This window comes from Culicoides brevitarsis, chromosome 2 (assembly GCF_036172545.1).
Source record: "Culicoides brevitarsis isolate CSIRO-B50_1 chromosome 2, AGI_CSIRO_Cbre_v1, whole genome shotgun sequence".
Lineage (NCBI taxonomy): Eukaryota > Metazoa > Arthropoda > Insecta > Diptera > Ceratopogonidae > Culicoides > Culicoides brevitarsis.
Genome location: NC_087086.1, coordinates 7,574,188 through 7,596,415, shown reverse-complemented (window position 1 = coordinate 7,596,415; position 22,228 = coordinate 7,574,188). Strand labels below are relative to the sequence as shown.

The 22,228-nt window shown below is 24.8% G+C and overlaps 2 protein-coding genes across 2 annotated transcripts in view; both read left to right on the top strand.

Moving 5' to 3' along the window:
* Positions 1 to 6,673: 6,673 nt before the first annotated feature.
* On the top strand, positions 6,674 to 7,656 carry LOC134830736 (large ribosomal subunit protein uL10m). The gene is made up of 2 exons (XM_063844304.1): positions 6,674 to 6,793; positions 6,851 to 7,656. Exons 1-2 carry the CDS (start codon positions 6,772 to 6,774, stop codon positions 7,621 to 7,623), a joined length of 795 nt encoding a protein of 264 aa, XP_063700374.1. The 5' UTR covers positions 6,674 to 6,771; the 3' UTR covers positions 7,624 to 7,656.
* A 1,318-nt stretch (positions 7,657 to 8,974) lies between these two features.
* Positions 8,975 to 22,228, top strand: part of LOC134830669 (disintegrin and metalloproteinase domain-containing protein adm-2) — a 33,948-nt gene continuing 20,694 nt past the window's right edge. Inside the window, exon 1 of the mRNA XM_063844222.1 lies at positions 8,975 to 9,452. Within this exon, the coding sequence (XP_063700292.1) occupies positions 9,221 to 9,452 (232 nt within the window). The 5' untranslated portion in view covers positions 8,975 to 9,220. The remainder of the gene's footprint in view (positions 9,453 to 22,228) is intronic.

The window sequence follows — 22,228 nt, the reverse complement described above, 5'->3', positions numbered from 1 at the left end:
CAAATAAAATTTTATATATTTTTTTTATTTTTTACAATTTTTTTTATTTATTGCCTAATTTAAAATAAATTTTAATTTAATTTTAATTCAATTGAATTTTGATAATTTTTTTTTAGGTTTGTCAAGGCATAAAATAAAATTAATTCAATTGTAAAATTATTTTTTTATGAATAAATAATTAATTTTGAAATAAAAGAAGAAAAATAAAATAAATTTTCTTTTTATAACATACAATTAATTTTAAAAAATAATTAAAAAATAATAAAAAATAATTTTTAAAAAATTAAATAAATTCCAAAGTAGAAAAAAAATGTTTTTTAATTTTTTTTTTTGATGCGCATTATTTTTTTTCTTTTCCTGTTATATATAAGATATTTATAAAAACTCAAAAAAATTATCAAAAATTACCCAGAATCAAAATGAACTTGCTCCTCATTTTATCGATAAAATTATTTTGCGTCGTCGTTTTAATCGCGCCATCTGTTGGGTTGCCATTTTCCGTAAAAATTTTTTTTTTATATTTTTCCAAAATTTAATTTTAATTTTAATTTTTTTTTTAATTTTTAGAAAGCAAAATATTTCAAGATGGAACGTTACGGATTTTGTGCCAACGACAGTTTAGGAGACGCTGGTTTTGGAAATCTGACCTTCACTTTTCGCAAAAACAACGCGTTGATATTTGGCGGAACTGTCTTCGTTAGAAAACCGCTTTACGCTCTCGAGTTCGATATCATCCTTGAACGCTGCAAAAGTGTCGACACAGACTGCCAAACGTTCCAAAACAACACGTACAAACACATGTGCGAAATTTTGTACGAAACCAAGTTTTTTGGACCCAAATTTTTGAAAATGGTGACGCCAAAAGTTGAATGTCCCTTTAAAACGGGACTTTATAAGATGAATGATGCCGAAGTGAATTTAAATTTTTTGACGGCGTTACCGATTGATGGATTTCTGTGGCATGTTCAGGTGAATTTTTACATGGCGGAGAATAAAAAGCGAAAAATGGTAGCTTGCATGGAAGGTCATATTCGGGTGACGCAAAGCAGTTCGAGACGAGGCGGTTGACATTAATTTGCTTTAATTGCTTCGAACGATTAAAAAATTTTAATTTCAGAAAATTGTTTGGAAATTGTTTGTTTTTTTGCAGAAATTGAATAAAAATAAAATTCAGAACGAACATGGAAGTTCAGTTTGCTTTCAAAAGAGAAACAATGAACATTATCTTAATTTTTTCAATTAAAATAATTTTTTTGGCTACATTTGTGGAAGGAGGACTTCCATTTACTGTTAGATCCTATTTTAGATAAATATAAAAATTAACATTTTTTGTACAATTTTAATTTGATTTTTATCAAAATTAACTTTTTAAAAATTAATTTAATTTTTTAATATAATTTGATAAAAATCAAATAAAATATTTAAATTTTTGAAAAAAAAATAAATTTAAAAAATATTTTTATATTAAAAAATTTATTTCAATAACATTTTTTTTAAAAACATAAAAAGATTTTTTTTTCGCTATTAAAAAAATTAAAATTTTAAAATCATTTTAAAAATTAAAAAAAAAATTAAATTTAAATTAAAAATAAAAAAAAAATAAATTTAAAAAATATTTTTATAGTAAAAAAATTAAATTAATTAAAATTAACAAAAAATTAAAAAAAAAATTAAAAAAAAATTAAAAAATTTAAAAAATTTTTAAAAAATAAAAAAAAAAAAATTTTCTTTACATTATTTCTTATATATATTTTTTTTAAATTTAAAAAATAAAACTTTTTTTTGATACAAAAAATTTAAATTTTAAAAAATAAAAAAATTAAATTAAAAAACTAAAAATTAAAAAAAAATAATTTCTTAAAACTAAAATTTTATTTTTTTTAATGTAAAAAAAATCTAAAATATTTTTTTTTTAATTTTTTTTTCAGAAAGCCAAATTCTTCAAGATGGAACATTATGGATTTTGCGCCAATGACAGCCTCAATGATGTTGCTTTTAAAAACTTAACTTTCACTTTTCGTCGAAACAATGCCTTAATTTTCGGAGGAACTGTTCTCATCAGAAAGCCCGTTACCGCTTTAGAGTTTGACATCATCCTAAATCGCTGCAAAACTGTCGATACTGAATGCCAAACTTTTCAAAACAACACGTACAAACACATGTGCGAAATTTTGTACGAAACCAAATACTTCGGACCAAAATTCCTGAAAATGGTTGAACCAAGAATTCAATGCCCCGTAAAAACGGGAATTTATAAAATGAATAATGCCGAAGTTAATTTGGATTTTCTCACTGCTTTGCCGATTGATGGATTTTTGTGGCATATCATGGTGAATTTTTATCAAGGCGAAACGCGTGGCAGAAAAATGGTTGCTTGCATGTACGGGCATATACGCGTTATGGAGGGCAGTTCGCGCAAACGAGGAGGCCGTTGACGTCATTTGATGAAGAATTTAAAAATTTTTAAATGTTTCCGATCGAGACTAAATAAAAATTTTCATCAAATTGAGAATAAATATTTTTTTCGCAAAAAAAAAAAAATATGAAGATTTTTATCTGTTGACCTATTTTGTTTTTTTTGTATTTTTTTTTATTTTGTTTATTTTTTAAAAATCTGAGAAATAAGGTTTTTAGTAATTTTTTAAATTTTCTTTCTTTTTTAAAGCTTTCTCATGAAAAAAAAAACTCAAGGATAAGTTAATTAATGAAATTTTTTTAAATATTTTGTTTTTAAGAAAATTTTACGCTTCAATTATTTTAAATTTTCCAAAAATTGAGCAATTTAAAATTTAATGATTTATGCTTGGTTTGAAATTTTCAGATAAGGTGTTTCAGTTGGAAAGTAGGAGACAAAAGATGAGGACACTCCTCTTTGTTTTTCTCAATTTTACTTCGATCGTTTTGCTGGCAGATGGGGGATTTCCATTCGCTGTAAAAATTAAAAAAAAATAAATTATTTTTTATTAAAAATATTAAAATAAATTATTTCAATTAAAAAAAATTTTTTTAATTAAATTAAAATAAATTATTTAATTAAAAAAATTAATTTACAAAAATAATTAAATTTAAATAAAATTATTTAATTAAAAATTTTTAAATTAATTTTTTAAATTTTTTAATTTAAAAAAGTTGACATTTTTTTTTTATTTTTAATTTTTTTTATTATTAATTTTTTTCTGCCATTTTTTTTTCATTAATAGAATTTTGAATTTGTCATAATTTGTGAAAATTATTCTCAGAACTTACCAATTAATATTTTTTTTCTTCTTTTAGAAATCAAAATACTTCAAAATGGAGCGCCTTGAACACTGCGCCAACGACAGCGAAAATGACATTCAGCTTGGCAACGCGATCTTGTCATTTCGCAAAAACGCGCTTCTCTTTCGCGGATCAATTTATATCCAAAAACTCGTTGATAAGCCCATGGAATTTGACATAATTCTAATCCGCTGCAAAAGCATCAATCACGAATGTGTCGTCTTCCAAAATAACACGTACAAACACATGTGCGACATTTTGTACGAAACAAAATTTTTTGGCGGGAATTTTATCAAGCAAATGACGCCCGAGATCAAATGCCCAATGAAAGTTGGTTTGTACAAATTCAACCAAGCAGAGATAAATTTGGATTTTTTGACGGCGTTACCGATCGATGGATTCATCTGGAATGTTGGCGCGAATTTTTACGTAGCGGAAGGCAAGGGACGTCGAATGGTTGCTTGTATCTCGGGAAATGTTCGCGTTCTTCAGGGAGGGGTCAAAAGAAAAGGAGGTTAATTAAAGGAAAGGATGAAAATTTTTTCTTCACCAAAAAAAAAAAAAAAAAATTACACAAAAATTAATCAATTACGAAAAATTAAGATGATTCTATCAGGATATCGGGATCATTTAATGCAGTCACTAATTATTTATATCTATTCAGCTATTAAATTTTTGAGGTTATCACGAAGAATCGTAAACAAAATAATTTGATCGAAGCAGTTTTAAGCAGGATGTCGAAGAACTTGAACGTTTTTTCAATCATAATTTTGAATTCTGTAATTTATCTTTGGTTTGTTGGTGCTCCAGTTCCATTTTCTGTAAGATTTTTATCTTTTTTTTAACATTTAAATTTTAACTTTTGGCTTTTTAATATAAGAAAATTATTTTTTTAATTAAAAATATCACAAAATTACCTGAAAATAACTCAAAAAATTTTTTAATGCCAATTTTTTTATTCAAAGTCAAAAAGAATAAAAAAATATAAAAAATAAAATAAATAAATAAAAAATAATAATTTTCATTAAATCATTATTTTATTTTATTTTTATAATTAACTAAAAAAATTAAATAATAAAAATAAAATAAAAATTATCTTTTCAAAAAATAAATATTAAAAAAAATAAAAATAAATTAAAAAAAAAAAATTAGAACAATTATAATTTTTTCAGTTGAATTTTTAAATTTACGTTTAAAAAAAATAGATGTTAAAAAATATTTATTTTTATTTTCAAAAATTTTAAAAAAATTAAAGATTAAAAAAAATCTCATTATTTTTATTGTAAAAATTATTTGAAGAACTTACCTGATACCTAATTACTTTTTATTTTATTATTTTTTTTAGAATTCAAAATATTTCAAAATGGAACGCTTCGATCGCTGTGCCAACGACACCATCCAAGACGTCGTTTCGCAAAATTTGACAATTTTCTTCAAGAAAAATGCCTTACTTTTTCGCGGAAATTTCACCATTCGACGCACAATCGACAAAACCTTCGAATTTGACTTGATCCTAACGAAATGCAAAAGCATCAATGTCGATTGCGTGACTTTTCAAAACAACACGTACAAACGTTTGTGCGACTTTTTGTACGACACGAAAATTATCGGAGCCAATTTTATGAAGCCAATCACTCCGGAGATGCAATGTCCCATCAAACCGGGCATTTACAGGACCAACAATGCGGAAATTAATTTAGATTTTCTCTCCGCTCTACCAATCGACGGCTTCGTATGGAATGTTCAAGCGAATTTTTATTTGGTGCCGCGTGAAACGAAAAAAAGACGCATGATAACGTGCATTGGAGCTTTTGTGCGAGTTCTTCCGAATGGCAATAAACGACGCGGTTAATCACTTTCCGATGGTTTTTTTTTATTTTTTGTCAATTATCGCAGTTTCCTGTGAAAAAAATAAATTTTTGTCTTTTTTTTTAGCCACGATTGCTTTTTCTGAACGAGCTTAAGAAGACGCGAACGTGCGCTTGAATACATCCAAGCATTCGTACGTCGTCTTCTTCGTCGTTTCGTTGCGTCATGTGAGCCTCAAAAAGCCACAAATTTCCCTCGAACGGCAGATGCGAGATTTTATCCAAGTTCAAAACGGCCTTGTTGAGATCGTAAGTTCCTGCGTTCATCGGACATCCCAAGTGAGGTTCGATATTTGCGAAAAAATCATCATTTGTTGATTTTACCATGTCACAAAAGTCAGGAGAAGTGTAGTTAGTAAAGAGTTCACAACGATCGTTGATACTTTCGCATTTATACAGGAAAAATGCCAATTGTAGAGGAGGCTCAAGAGTTCCTTGACAGTTGAAAATCCGGAAAATTTTACGAGATTTTTGTCAAAAGTCATTGAAGCGTTTTGCATTGAAATTGGAAAAGAATTATCGTTGGGACACGGCGAAAATTTCTCTAATTTGAAGAATTTTCTTTTCTGAAAAGAGAAAAAAAATTAAAATTAATAATAAATTTAGCGAAAAAATTTAAGATAAAAAAAATTAAATAGAAATTTTTAAAAAATTTATGTATATATTTATAAAATTTTCTTTTTAATTTTTTTATCTTAAATTAAATAAAATAAAAAAATATATATTTTTAAAAAATTCTTAAAACAATTATAAATTTAAAAAAAAAATAAATTTTATAAATTTATTTGAAAAAATTATTTAATTAAAAAAATTAATATTTCATAAAATATAAAAAAAAATATGATTAATTTTGGAAAAATTATGAATTATTTAAAAAATTTTAAATTATTAATTAATTAAAAAGAATAAAAATTTTAAAATTTTTAATTAATTTAATAAAATTTAATTAAATTGAAATAAAAATTTTAAACTAATTTTTAATAAAAAATAAAAATAAAATTGATTGAAATTAATTATTATAAATTAAAAATTAATTAATATTTCAAAATTTATTTTTTTTTAAATTTAATTATGATTTTTTTGAATCCTATATTTTTATTAAACCGATAATCAATTTTAAAAAAATTATATAAAAAAAATATTTATTTACAAAAAATTATAAATTTAGAAAATATAAAATTAAATAAAATAATATAAATTGTATTTAAAGTTAAAAAAAGAACTTACAGGTGAATCAGCACGAGCAAAATTAATTAAAACAACCAAAAGAATTACAAATCGAAAAGTTGCCAAGCTCATTTTCAGCTGTTGTCAAGTCAAAATTTGGATAAAAACTGAAAAAATGAGCAAAAAGCGGAATTAGACGATTATTTATCTAACAAACGATCTACTTAGCGAGTATTTTCACAATTTGTCAAAGTAGAAAAGTTAACGAGCTTTAAATAGCTTATCAATTTTCACATTTTTGATCAAATTATTTGAATAACGATAAAAATTTCGCTTTAAAAATTTCTTACCCCTCACTGCTTTTGAAGTCCTCCGAAATTGCTGCCCAAAACACAAGGTCTGCAAATTGTAAACAGAAGACCGAATTTTATAAAAATTAATTTTTTATATTGAAGGTCTTCGTAATTTAAGTTGAAAAATGTCTCAAGTACTGCCCAAAGGTTCGTTTTTTCAGTTTCAAGTGAAGTTTTTTAAATTAAATTTTAATTTTTTTGTAGTTTTGCTCCGATCCAGCACACCTCAACTTCAATTCCTGCGGTTTCGTGGAAAAATCAACATTCAACGTCCCCAAAAGAATTCCTATGAAAAAGCTCGTTTTCTCGCTGCTACAATGCCAGTTCTCCCAAAGCCCGCATACAACCAACGATGCATCGATTACGCGTTGCGTGACCAGAAAATGAAGGAAGTTGTCGATAATCCCTACAATCTCATTATCGCACGTGAAGTCCGTAATTGGTTCGATCATTCGCAGATGATTTGCATTTTTCACTTGAATCCCATCTCGCAAGAGGACCTTTTCAATGCGCAAGTTGCCTTTCACAAGCAAGGCATGAAATTAAAGAGTTATGGCAAGAAAATTCTTCAATTAGCAATTGGCGGATCGAAATACGAAACAATTCTCCCGTTATTCGATACGAAACATTGCATCGTCTTTAGCCCCGAGATAAAAGTGAATCAAGTGCTGAAAATTATTAAAAAGCATCCGCAAATGATTTTGATGGCTGGCATTGCGTATGATCGGTATTTGAGTAAAAATGAGTTAGTTGCGTTGGGAACGATGCCCGATTTGCAAACTCAAAGAGCACAATTTGCGGCGTTGCTTCAAAGTGCGGGACAACAAGTTGTGAGCAATTTGCAGCAACATCAAACGCAACTTTGTAGTTTGTTGGACATGCATGCGATGGGAAGTGAACAAACTACAGCTAAAAGTGAGGCTCCGAGTGAAGCAAAAACGGAAGAAGTGAAAGAAAAGCCCGCTGATGACAAATGAGAAATGTAAATAAATTTAAAAGTAGTTAACAAATAAAACATTTTAAAATAAATTTAAAGGATTTTTTTTAAAATTTTATGTTCAAGAGATTCAAAATTTTAAGTTAAGGAACTCATAGAAGGAGGCAAGTAACGAAAATGAAATCCGTTTTTTAAAATTTCGATTATCAATTTCATTCGTCTCATTTATTGGGGAACGAAAAGTGATTCATTAACCAACTTTGACTTCAAAGAGCTCAAATTTAAAGTGTATGATTTAATAAAAGGAAAAAAATTCCGAAGATTTAAAAAAAATAATTAAGCAATTAAAAAGTTAAAAGATAAAAAAAAATTAAAATTAAATCTTTTTTAACGTAGGTTCAATTGCTGCAAAAATATTTTTTTAAACTTTTTATAATTTTATAGATTGTTGTCTTAATCCCTGAATTCACGATGTTCTATCCTGATAAAATCCATTATATGTGATATGCAGTTTATAAGTCGAATAAAGTATTTTTGACAAATTAATGTTTGAGCAGAACAACTAAAAAGAACATCAGGTTCTAAAGATATAATGCTTTCATCATGTTCATACGGGTTTTGTTTTCCTTCAAGTATTTTCTGAAATGCTCCTTCTTTCCAGCTATTATAATTTTATTTCTTTCAACTTCTTGGTTATATTAAGAATCTCAACTTATCTCGGTATTTTTTTTCTCGAGCACAACTTTAGTATTATTCTTCGGTATGCGTTGAAAATTAAGTGACGCTCAGCTATATTTTTTTGGCAGACCAAACTTATCTCATATATCCTCTGTTGGAAAATAATATCATGTTCGCTCCGTTGTCTGATGTAAATTGTAACCATATCAAATATTTTTGTTCCTATGTGAATGAAGATGCTTAACTTACCTTCAGGCTTATCTATTTCTTCGTCTTCCTTGAATTTTTTAGAATATGTACCTACTACATAATTTTAAAATTATTCATATAAAGTCAACAATGAAGTTAACAAAATTCTAATATTTTAAAAAATAAATTAGTTAAAGTATTAAAAATTTAAAGGTTAGAAAATTTAAAAATTTTTTAAATTATAAACTTACCTTCAATTGATTATATGATATTGATTAAAATTTAATATATAATTCATAAAATTTAATTTATATTTTTATCCAATAAATAAAAATTAGAAATTTTTGAATTAGTTTGAAAAAATCTGGATCTAAAACAGAATAGTACAAAAATCTTCAAACATAACCTCAATTTACGCATTTTCTATAGACACATCACACACTTCGTACAGCATACGACAAACCTTCTCCCTACCGAACTGTCATCCTCATTCCATTTCGATCGTCAGTTTGAGCTGAACCACGGAAGCGAGTAGTCGTGCATCTCCGCGAGTTTCCTCGAGTAAATAAATAAAAATAAATTTTTGTAAAGTAAACCAAGAAGGTGAAAAAAAAAAATTGGAAGTGATTCTGCTCAAAAAAGAGAAAAATCCCGTAAATCCGCTTAATTTTAAAGCAAAAATCAATGCATTGAGCATCATTTTTAGTAGTTTTATATCTACTTTACTGCCTAAAAGTAGTTGAAAATCGATTGAATAATGTTCAAACGAGATGAATGAGCCAAAAATAAATATTGAGAGGCGCCGATTTGAATGGCAAAGCAATCAAAATAATCTGAAAAATAATGAAAAATTAAAGTGTAACGAAAAATCAGCTGATGATCGAAAAAATACGAGAAAAAATATGAATTCCCTTTTGTTGTTATTATTATGCGGAATAATATGCAATACACAATTCGGATACACCCATGGATTAATTGTACGAGACAGCAGTCATAACAATGGTGAGTACTCATCATCATCATCGATAATTGAGAGAAACCCAAAGAGTCAAGTGCTCGTAAAATAAAATTAAAATAAATTTCGTATGATGATTCATGAATTTAAATTTTGTACGCCGCTAAAGTAGCAATAATTAAAATGAATTGAACGATGATGAATAATTTTTTCGAAATTTGACTCGCTATTCCGGGATTTAACGATGAATTTACGGTTGGATGTGTTTAAAAAAGTGTCAAAAAGTGAAAAGTCTTACCTTCTTCTTCTCGTTTCTCGTTAAATTTATTACACCTGCATGATTAAAAGACAATTCTAAACGAATTTCTGCTTAACCAGCGTTTTCTGTTCATCTGACCATGACAATGATTCACTCTCTTGTTACAATCCTTTATAAATTTGTATTCTACCTTCGCTGAACGCTCGAAGTATTGAAACGTGATCATGTTTGAATTGAATTTATTTTATTTTACTACTGTTTCCGTGGACTTTGTTGTTGTTGTTGTCGCTGCACAATTATGCCTCGTGTGTGACTTCGTGTAATTGTTTTTTTTTGCCATTTTTATTTAGATTTAATAGTTCTATTGAAACTACGTTTAAAAATTCATGAGGCAACTTGCATCTTTTTTCGCGAGAAGTGTTTTTGTCATGGAATTGCCTCCATCAGAGATTGATGAGATTTAATTAGAATTGGAATTAGTCATCTATTAATTATAAAAGCCGCGAGACAATGTGTTTTTTTTTATCGGAAGTTGGTACCTGAGAAGTCGTTACAGCCTTAAACGATTTTTTTTTTATTAAAAGTTGAGTCACGAAAATGTTTAGAAGATTTGGATCTCAATTTAAGTTATGAAGAATTTTATCAAGTTATTCTGAGGAATAAAGTTCAAGTTTTTTAAGATTTTTTGGTTATGATAGAATTGTTTTTTTTTTTTGAGAAATATTAAGATTGCAAAATAATATGCAGCTTTGATTATTTTTTAGCTTTAAATTTTTTGAAAGTCAATTTTTTTAAAAAAAAATTTTTTTGTTAATTAAAATTAAAAACAATTATTTTTATTAAAAATTAAATTTTATTTATTTTTTTATAAATAAAAATTTTATTTGAAATTTAAAAATTTAAATTTTAATTTTCAAAAAATAAAAATAAAATAATTAAAAATAATTATAAAATAATTTTCAGAAAAATTTAATTTTTTAAAAAATTAAATTAAAATGAATAAAAATTGAAAAATCTATTCTAATTTTTTTTTTATTTTTTTTTAATGAATTTTTGATTAAAATAAAAATAAATTAATTGGAAAATAATTAAATAAAATTTTCTTGAACCAAAATAAAAATATGTAAAAAAATATTATAAAAAAATAATATAAAAAAATAAATTATGAAAAAATTAAAAACCATTTAAAATGAAAATTAATTTAAACAAAAATAAATTAAAATGAAAATTCAGAATTTAAAAAAAATTATCTTGAGCCAAAAAATATAAATAAAAACGTGAAAATTTTTGATTTTTTAAATTTTAACTGAAAACTGTAGATATTTAATCATTTTTATAAAAATTTTAAATATTTCATTTTTGCCTAATTTTTCTTGCAAGTTATAAAAAATTATTTTCCTCTTAAATCAAACAACAAAGAAATTCTCAAAAAATTCGCATTTTTCATAAATTTTTCTTGTTAACTAAAATTTTTCATTGTTTCATTAATCACCTAATAATTTCTCACATGTTTAAAAATATTTGACTGAATTTAAAAATAAATAAATAAAACGTCGTACGAGAGATATTCGCGCATATAAACTTCCGGCCACACGTATTCCGAACACCCAAACAAAATAATAATTTATTTGATAATTTCTTTCTAAGAATTTTTTTTTCGTTAGGTTATCTCCTTCTGGTTTTCTTATCAGCTAAATTTCCGAAAACAAATCTGATTGGATCGTCGTCGTCGTCAATCTCAGCTGTTTTGACTTACAATTTATTTATATTGACACACATTGCCTTCCTGCCTCTCATTCATATCATTACCTGGCACAAATTCAATTTAATAGAGAAAATAAAAAAACCACAAATCAAAACAATCACATTTTTTCCGTTTTTTTACTACGTTGCGTGTATTACACATTTTTGTTCATTGACCTCTCTCGCGTCGATTTACGCGCGGTTAAAATTTTATTTATTTCGTTCTGTAGCGACGCAACGTAAATAAACACACAAACTGATAAATTATTTTATTTTATCGTAAATTTGTATGCAAATGTTCTTGCGTTTTGCGCCAATGCTGCACGAGATGCAAATAGAAGATTGCCGGCTGCGCTTAATTCGACTGACATCATTGAATAAACTCATAATAAAATTAATTTCATTATTTATGTGTCTTAGTTTTCGATATTTTTTTACGACTTGTTCAGCTGAAATAACAGTTAACGTCTTTGTATGTAGGCGCGAGGCGCGACTTAACGCGAATAAACTTTCAAGGATTCCATTTCTCGATGTGAATCATTTCTCTTGCTGTGGAAATACAATAACAATAAAACTAGTGTAAAAGATATGTGTCGCCGACCTTTCCGTTATTATTGCCACAGAACACAACAAAGTATTCAATTTAATCGTAAACAACGAAAAAAAAAATGGAAACGTCATTCATGGAAAATTGATATCTTTCGAGGCAATTACTGAAATGATTGTTGTGGTTACGATACGAGTTACAAGCAGTTCAAACTGTGTGATATGATATGGGGAAAAGGCGATAAAGAGAAACAAATAGAGACAAGCCACCTATGTTGTAATAAGACGCAAATAAATTGACAAATATTTGTTGATTGATAAGACAGAGTGTCGCAGAGTGAAGTTTTTCAATCAAGCGCAATAAGGAAAGCAGTTGCAATGTTTTTGATCTGAAGTACGAGATTAGATTAAGTTAGTAAGTGTCGCCTGAAGAATTCAAGTGACTTAAAGAGGACAAGTATTTACAAGAAAAATAAAAATAAAATAAAAAAAAAATTTTTTTTTCAAAATTTTTATAAAAATGATAAAATATCTCCACAGTTTTCAATTAAAATATAAAAAAAATAAAAATTTACAATTTTTTTTTCTTTACTTTCTTTTCTGAATTTAAATTATTCACTTTTAAATTATTTTCATTAATTTTTAATTTTGATATAATAATTATTTAATTTTTAATTATTAATTTTTTTTAATTATTTAAATTTTTTATAATATATTAAAAAAAAAAATATTTGATGAATTTACATGAAATAGATTTTTTATGAAATTTTATTTAATTTATTTTCATTTAAGATTTTTTAAATAGTTTGCAATCAATTTATTTTTTTTTTAATTTTTTAAAAATTATTTTAAATAAAAAAAAATTTAAATTTTTAAAACATTTTTATTTTTTTGCTCAAGATAATTTTTTTAAATTCTGAATTTTCATTTATTTTTTTTTTTTATTTATTTATTTTAATTTTTAAATATTTTTTAATTTTATTTAAACATTATTTAATTTTTTTTTTTTTAAAAATATTTGATTTTTGAAAATTTACATATTTTATTTTTTTTAAATATTTTTTTCATTTTTTTTAAGTTTATTTCTAAAATTTTTTTCAATCAATTAAATTTTTTAAAATTATTTTTAAATATTTTTCAAATTTTAATTTAAATAGATTTGTCAATTTTTAATAAATTTAATTTAATTATTTTTAAATTTAAAATTTTTCTGAAAATTATTTAACTTTTTTTTAAATATTAAAAGTTAAATAAAAACAGTTTTGCGATTTATCCTTCTAGCCAATAATTTAATCTGTGATAAAATAAATAACTTAATAATATCAACGAGCTTTAATATTGCAAACCTGAATAGTTGATAAAGAATTACAATTCTTGGGTGTGACACTTTTCTTTTAACTCATACTTTCGTGATATTTTACCTTTAATCATTTTACCTTTTCTTCTGTTCCATATTTCTCCCGATCCAGAAAGTTTTTTTTAAGAATTAACATTTTCCCTGTTATAAATCACTTTTACGATTTCTTTTTAATCCATATAAAACTCTCATTTTTAATCTCAGTTTGATCTAAATAATTTTTTTTTCATGAAACTTGATGAAATCATATTTAAAAAAAAAAATTTGCAGCATGAAGACAAATTTGGCAATAAACACTCTTCAAAAACTTTCATTTCAATAAACCCGCAGTAAATTAATCCGTATATTTTGCAACTACATGCATTTCATTTCACTCCAGTTTAAACAACAATAAATTACTCCGATCAAAAAAAAAACTTGTTATAAAATTTACCGATATTCGATATACGGGACTTGGCTGGATTGCCTACTTTTTTACTTCAAATCATCACCTGAAAACCACTCGGCAAGTATTTTGTAATAATAAGGGGAAAAATGCTAATCTCCGTAGTTTAAAAGTACTTCGAGCGTGTAATAGTAATTATCTTGCATTAAAAAGTGACTCTTTTGCTTCGATTCTATTTTTAGCGGCGGATTATTTTTTTACTGGGTTAACGTAGAATCGTGCAACATTTTGTACTCAAAGTGCATCACGTCATATTCTCTTCTATTTTTAATAAATTCTCGTTGTTTTTAGAACATTTCACTCTGAAAATTAAAATTAAACAAAGTCACATGCTGTTTTCATTAAAAAGACATCAATTTTTTACCTTTTTTTTCGTTTCGTTTCAAGTACATGCCTTTTTTGTGTCTGCATCATCATTCTTCATCTTCTGGCAGGACGACGACGAGATATTTTTATTATGAGAGTTGTGTGTCAAGAAAAACAAACAATGGACGGAGAACTTGCATGTTGGTGGCCCATCTGTAATTCTCTTGTATTTTATTGTTTGTTTGTTCTTGCATTCGTTTTTTTATTTGTTTATTTAAGACTGGACTGAAGTGTGTCGTGTGCGTTGACATTTTTCTAAGTCGTGAGTAAATAGATTGGGTTCAATATTATCGCGAACAGAGAGACGCGATTGTTTTTAGTAAGAGGCACAAAATTTCGTTAGAATTTCCTTCTTAACGTTCGTTAAGCCAATTTGTGTCTTGAAGGTCTGTAATTTTTTTCAATTGAAGGATGAAGAAATTTTTGAAAGTGTTTCTTGTATTGAAAAAAAAAAAATATATATATATTTTGTGAAATATTTTTTTATCATTTTTTTTTAATTTTGAAACAATAATTTTTATCAGAAAATAAATTTTAATTTGATTTATTTTTTAAATTAATTAATTTATTTTAATTTTTAGTTAATTTAAAAAAAAAAAGTTAAAAATGTAAAAAAAAAAATTATTTGATGATATGAAAAGAAGATATTTATTTTTCGAGATTTTAAGCTAATAATATTTTTCAAAAAATATTTTTAAAAAATATTTAAAAAAATTATTTATAAAAGATAATTTTCCTCTTTTTGAAAAAAAAAAAGTTTTTAAATATCTTGAAATTCTCAGAAAAAAAATTAAATAAATGAAAGTTTAAAAAAAAATATTTAAAATGTTCAAATCATATCCAATTCGATTATTTTAATAAAACAAATTAAAAAAAAAATTTAATATAAATTTTTAAATATTTAATTTTTTAAAATATATTTTAATTTATTTTGTATTATGGATTTTTTATGGATTGAAAAATAAAAATTTTTTGAAAACATTTGTTTTTTTTTTAATTTTTGTTTAAAATTAATTTAATTAGAAAATAAGTTAAATTAAATTTAAATTAACTAAAAAAAATAAATTTAAATTAATTAAAAAAAAAAAAAATAATAAATTTATTTAATTAAATTAATTAATTTTTTTTGTAAAAAAATTAAAAATGAGCCATTTTTTAGAAGCAATTTTAAATAAAAAGATTAAGTTAAAAAAAGAAATTAAAAAATTTAAATTTCTAAAAATATTAAAAATTCTATAGAAAATTGTACATCGAACACTCGATTAAATACCTTAAAATAAAATTTTAATGAAACTTAATTTAATTTATTTAATTTATTTTTTTTAAATTAATTTTAACGAAAATTTTTAAAATAAAATTTTATTTTCAAAAAAAAAAAATTAATTAATAAAATGAATTTTATTTAAAATAAATTAAATTAATTAATTTAAATAAATAAATAATTAAATTATTAAGAAATTAAGTAAAATTGAAAAAAATTGGTATCAAAAATTTTATTCAATTTAATTTTTTTTTTTAATTTAATTAATTTTTTAATATTAATTTATTAAAAATTTTAATTCATGAAACAAAATTAAAAATTACTCCAACCTAATTTTTTTTTATAAGAATTGAACCTATGTCACACTAAATCCAATAAGTAGCATAATACGACTTGACACTTGACAAAAAAATAAGGCTTGTCTAGCCAGTCACTCCTTTTTCCTCTAAACTTCTCGGAAATTATTATTACTCAGCTGACTGGTTTTTTGACGTCACATGTCCGAGCATAATTCAATGCAAATTATTCGTTATTGCTGCATTGTTTCGACAAAATATAGAAGAATTTAATTTTTCAATTCTTTTGTACTTTTCTATGGATGCGAAGTAGCATTTTATTTGATTACCGTCCATTGTTCCAATTTAATGCGATCTCCACACATGCGATATATGCAATAAGTAGATTATCTCACCTCAATTGAATTGTGCAACATTATTTATATTCAAATGAGCTGCTTCGACGGACTTTGTGTGTTCTCTTTTTTTTTCGTGCGTTCTTATAAATTTATGCAAGCAACTGCTCTCGGCAGCTGTAGACACACTTTCGCTTCGAGCGTTTTTTGTATGTTTATCAGAATTTAAAAAAAATGAATGCATCCGGCCCGTAATTTCATGAAAAAAATGAATTCGAGCCGATTTTGTGCATTAGAGCGTTCATTTCATGACATTTCATGGGAGTTTGAGCAAAGGTCGGGATTCGAATGCAACAAGTTTCCTTTAATTTTTTGTTTATTTTTTTTTTTGCTCAGATAAACACACAAAAAAATGATTTATTTGTTTATCTTTGTTCCTATTACTTGCTGGATGCATATTGAAATGTGGTTTCCTGCAACTTTTTTGTTTACTTTTGTATCTTGTTGATGGGAATTCGGGAGTTTTGTTTATTATTTTTTCATAAATTAATTTTTAAATAAAAAAAAAAATTAAAAGATCAAAGAAAGTCATGAAAAATTTCAAGTTGTCAAATTTTTAAAATGATTTTCTTCTGGTTTTTACTTCAAATACTCATTTTCGAAGCTTTTTGCATCTCTTACGAAAGCCCAACTGATTGTTATAATTGCTATCAAGAGTTTAATTTCGTTGAAAATTCTCATGAAACTGCGAAAATTTGCCCGCCAAGTGATTGGAGACGCGTTTCGTGTCCCGTTGGAGCAGCTTGTTTCACAAAAATCTCGAAAAATGTCTCATTTGTGACGGTTCACAAGTCCTGTATGTGGAAAGATCGCGAAAATGACGAGTGTCAAGTAGAAATTAAGGATGAGGAGATCGTTATTTGTGAATTTTGTAGCAGTAACTTTTGTAATTTGCGATATGGACTGAGCAAAAATTCAGATTTAACCGTAATTGATAAAGCTACGAGTTGGGAAATGCAGAGAAAGGTTTTAATTTTTACGCAAGTCACGGTTTTTGTGTTGACAGCTCTCATGTTGGAAGAGGCTTTCTAAAAATAAATAAATAATAAAAATTAAAATATGAAAAAATTAAAAAAAAAAATAATTAAATAAATAAACTAATAAAATTAAAAAAAATATTAAAATTAAATAATTTTTAAAAAATAAATTAATAAATTTTAAAATAAAATAAAAATATTTTTAAAAAATTTAATTTAAATAATTCAAAAAATAATAAATTAAAATTAAAATTTAAATTAATTAAATTTTTTTAATTTAAATTAAAAAAAAAACAAATTAAATTTCGTCAAATAAAATTTAAAAAAAAGTTAAAAAAAAATTTAAAATCAAAAAAAAAAAAATAATTATAAATTAAATAATAAAAAAATAAATATTTAATAAAATAATTTTTTTTTTTTAATTAATTATTTATTTTTTTTAATTATTTATTTATTTTTTTATTTATTTAAGTATTTATTATTATTATTATTTTTTGAATTATTTAAATTAAATTTTATTTTTTTATTTTTTAAAATATTTTTTTTATTTATTTTAATAAAAAAAATTTAAAATTAAAAAAAAATAAATAATTAGGTTGAAAAAAATAAAAAAAAATATTTATTTATTTATTTTTTTTTTATTTTTTTTATCTTTTTTGAAAAATTTTGTTCAAAAGCCTTAAATATAAATCCATCACGGCTTTGGTGACAAAAAAAAATAAACAGAAAACTCATAACTGTTTAGTAGCACAAATTGCTTCATTTTTTGCGAATACTAATAAAAAGAGAGAAAATTGCTTACAAATAAGCGGCAGCAGCTGAAAGAACATAATTATTGTTTGTTATACACCAAACGACAGCAAAAAACGCGTTGACCTGACTTTTATGTTACGGGCAGTGAATTTCATATTTTTTTTTTGCATTGAATGCTCAACTTTGTGTTCGCTTTGCATTCTTGTCGTACATCACTCACCGCAGTAGAAAGTTAAAATAATAATAAGTAACAAAGTAGGTAAGTTGTTCTGTTGTTGTTTTGACTCGAACAGTTATTAAGCATTAATCGTAAATAGAACGAAGCAAATTGACTTTTGCTCTCGGTAATTCACTCACGGGGAGAGCAAAAAGAGATTAAAACGGGTTTTCAAGCGTATTGTCCGTAAAATTGCGGAATACCGGTAGGAAATTAATTTTGATGTTTCAACCAAAATTTGTATAAATATGACCTGCAATGGCCTCGCTTCTCGTTGGTTTCAACTCTCGTTAATTATTTTCACACATTTTAAAATGTTTCGTTGCAAAAAATAATAATTGTTTTTACGCGTTTCTTCGACATCTGGACTCCAGATAAGTTCCGTTTCGTGTTCATTTTTTTTTATTATTTACACGATGAGTCAATAAATTCTCGCGTTTTTAGTGAAGAATAAGAAGTCACTTATGGATTTTATTAAATATGCAAAAAAGGCAGAGATGTGAAAAATTAAAAATTTTTAGAAATTTTTTTTGTTAAAAATTAAGAAATTTTTACCTTTAAATGATTTTCGATTTTCAGAAATTTTTATATATTTTTTTTAATTAAATCAAATAAATAGATTATTTTAATTTAATTAAAAATTAGTTCTAGTTTTTCGTTATTCAATAAAAAAAATTCAAAATTTATTAAAAAAAGATTAAAAAAATAACAATAAATAAAAAATAAAATAAAAAAAAATACTTTTATAAATTATAAAAAAAAATAAAATAAAAATTTTTGACGAACGAAAATAATTTTTTAAAAAATTTTATATATAAAAATTTTATGAATTTTTACAGTAAAAATTAAAAAAATAAAATTCATCATAAAATATTAAATAATAATTAAATTAAAAATTAATTATTTAAAAAATTAAATTAAAATTTCATGTTTTTATTAAAAAAAAAAAATATAAAAAAATAATAAAAATATTAAAAAATATGTTGAAAATGTTTTTTAATGTTTAAATTTAATTTTTACGAGAAAATTAATTTATACTTGACTCAAGAGAATTAAATTTTATTAAAAATCTAACCTCTTTGGGATATTTTGAATCATTTTTTGAATCAACTTCATTGAAATCGTTCAAACCTCTGCACTGCCATTAATTGCTTTCAACATTTTTTTTAACACTTTCTCGTCTACAACTTCACAAAAGACGTCTTAAAAGCAAAAAATACGTTGATGAGTTTTTAAAAGGCGTTGATCTCCGGTTGTCTTCTTCTTTGTTGATATATTGAATAGACATTAAAATGTGTAACAAATTTGTATCTTTTTTGGCGAAACGATGATTGTCGAGGTGTGGTCCCTACTGTTACTCTAAATTTTGTTTGGGTGCGTTTTACACTCGTGTGAACTCTACAATTTTTTGCTTTAATTAATTGCTAATAATGTTTTTATTACTGCCATCTATGGCGTTGACAGAACTCATTTAATTGTTTTTTTGCCTTTTTGAACTGAAATTGAGACAAAAATAAAAATCCGGGAGGGAAAAGTGTCGATTGATTGATTGTCTAATGGGTCTAATTTAGGGGAATTACGGACAATTTTTATTAGCTGAAATGATCGAAGTAACCGAGATTGACACATTTCAAGCGGAAATAATGTACTTGACACAAATGTCGATAAATAGCGAGAAGAGACCATTGTGTACTTGAAACAAATTGAATATTGAAGTGAAGCACGTTCATTGCAACTGTTGCTTCATTTTTCTCTCTCTTTCTTATTAACTTGAACAATGTAAAAAATTAATGTCTCGAAAGCTAAAATATCTACAAGATATAAAAATTAGAGGAAATATTTTAGAATGTGCATTGGGTCAGAATTTAAAAATTTGCATAGGGGCAAAGTTAAGAATTTGCATTGGAAAAAAGTTAAAAATTTGCATTGGGCAAAACTTTAAAATGTGCATTGGGACAAAAACTTAAAATGTGAATTGGGCAAAATTTCAAAATGTGCATTGGGAAAAATTTTAAAATGTGCATTGGGAAAATTTTTCAGAATGTGCATTGGGATGAAATGTGAATGCCCCAATGTAACTTCTAAATTTTTTCCCAATGCTCAAACCAAAACTTTGCCCCAATGCACATTTTTAAATTCTGACCCAATGCACATTTTAAGCTTTTGTCCCAATGCACATTCTGAATTTTTTTTCATGTCTCGTGCGATAAATGAATTTTTTATAATGAAGAGTTATATTCACAAAAAAACCAGATGCATTTGACACACTTCATTCTCTTTTTCTGTTTTTTTTTGTCTCATTCGCTTTAATGGCTTAAAATAAGACAAAACAACAGAAATGCATCTCTTGTAGGTGTATTTTATTGATACTTTTATTTTTTTTCGTCTCATAAAGTACCATCTGACAACAACACACGTTTCGTGTCATTTCTTAATTCTTGTTCGCCATCTCTCGACAATGACTTCTGAATGGACCGTGTTACTCCGAAAACCACTCAAAGAAGGCAAAATATCGACGCCAGCTGGTAAATGCAATAAAAAATGGCATCATGCCTCGTGTAAGTGTCGGATTACCTTTTAAAAGAGCATTTATCTGTGTGTGAGTGTTGGTGCATTAAAGTGACGATTTCACTGATCTATGAGATGGTTTTATGGCATTTATTCTGTAATTTAGAGAGAAATGTGGGATTTTTATAGGGAATGATTGTAATTCTGATTTATTTCGGAGATTTTCGTCAAAAGTTCAAGTGAAGGCGGAAATGCCAGGTAAAATGCGAGAGAGTTAGTGTGCGATATGGCAACATCTGTTGTTGAAGTTTTTTGGATGATCTTGCATGAAGTTGATGAGTAAGACAAATTTCCGCTCATCTGTTGAATATATTTTTGTCATTTTCGTGGAATGATCTTGAAATAGTTTTTACTAAAAATAATTTTGTTTTGCTTCGAATGCAACCAAAATGATTTTTTAAATAAAAAAAATAATTTTATGAAGAAAATATTTTGAATTATTTGAAAATTTTAATATTTGACTCTAAAATAAATAAAAAAAATGAATAAATAAAAAAAAATGTATAAATAAAATAAAATAAAATAATAATTTTGGTTTTTAGAGTTCAAATATTTTCAGAAAATGGTAATAAATTTAAAAAAAAAAAATTTTCTTGTAAATTTAAAGACAAAAAAATAAGGAAATTTATTTTTCAAAAAAAAAAAAATTAATTAAAATTAATAAAAAAAAATTATAATTTTTAAAAATTAATTTTTCATTTTCAAAAATAATTTTATGAATATTTAAAATAAATAAATAATTAAATAATATTTATTTAAATTAATTTCACATAATAATAAATATTAATTCAATTTTATAAATAATATTACTAAAACATACATTTTCTAATTTAAAAAAAATTGCATGAATTTTATTAAAAAAAAAATTTTAATTAAAACCTTCCGAAAACTTTAATTTTTTTTAATTAAAAATTTCCTGTTTATTCCTTCCTCACGTAAAACCGCCGGCCTTTGCTACCACGCGAGTAAAAAAAGCTCTTTTTTTTGTTTTCCAAGCAGCTACCGAAATTATGGGAAACAAAAGTGAACTTTAAAATGTGTGCGTTTGAAAGACGTGACTTTTAACTCAAAAAAACAAAAACCAGACGTGTCGTTCTCCGACTTTTATTATTCATATCAATGACTGTGACGCGTCATTTTAACAAGTCACTTCTAACGTGGCACTAATTATAGACAAAAAACCGATTATTTTGACCAACTCGTGGGAAATTTTTATTATTTTTCTCAACAAATCGACAAATCTATTTTTTTTTCATCACAGAATCCAAAAATCGTGGAAGTCAAATTAAATGTCAAAAAATTTAATTTTGACATGATTCGGGATCATTGACACTTTTTTGGCATGGCGACATGATCACGTACGGAAATAAGGTTTTATTGGCATATTTTCGTGTAATGTTTATTTGTGATAAATATTAATTGATTTTCGTTAACGAGCGTGATGGTCATTCATCATTTGTTTTAATTAAAACAAAAAAATCAATATGTCAAGTTTTATGAAATTTTGACAGTTGATAACATTTTTGAAAAAAAAAATAAAATAAATATTTTTTATAAAAATAAATTATCAAAAAATTAATATAAAGTTTGATTCCAATAATTTTTCTTTAATTTTTAATTTGAAAATTAAATTTAAAGAA

Excerpts from the sequence above, each read along its gene's own strand:
- LOC134830736 (XM_063844304.1), top strand. The coding sequence starts at position 6,772 with ATGTCTCAAGTACTGCCCAAAG. Across the intron at positions 6,794-6,850 it reads GTCTCAAGTACTGCCCAAAG|TTTTGCTCCGATCCAGCACA; the intron begins GTTCGTTTTTTC and ends ATTTTTTTGTAG.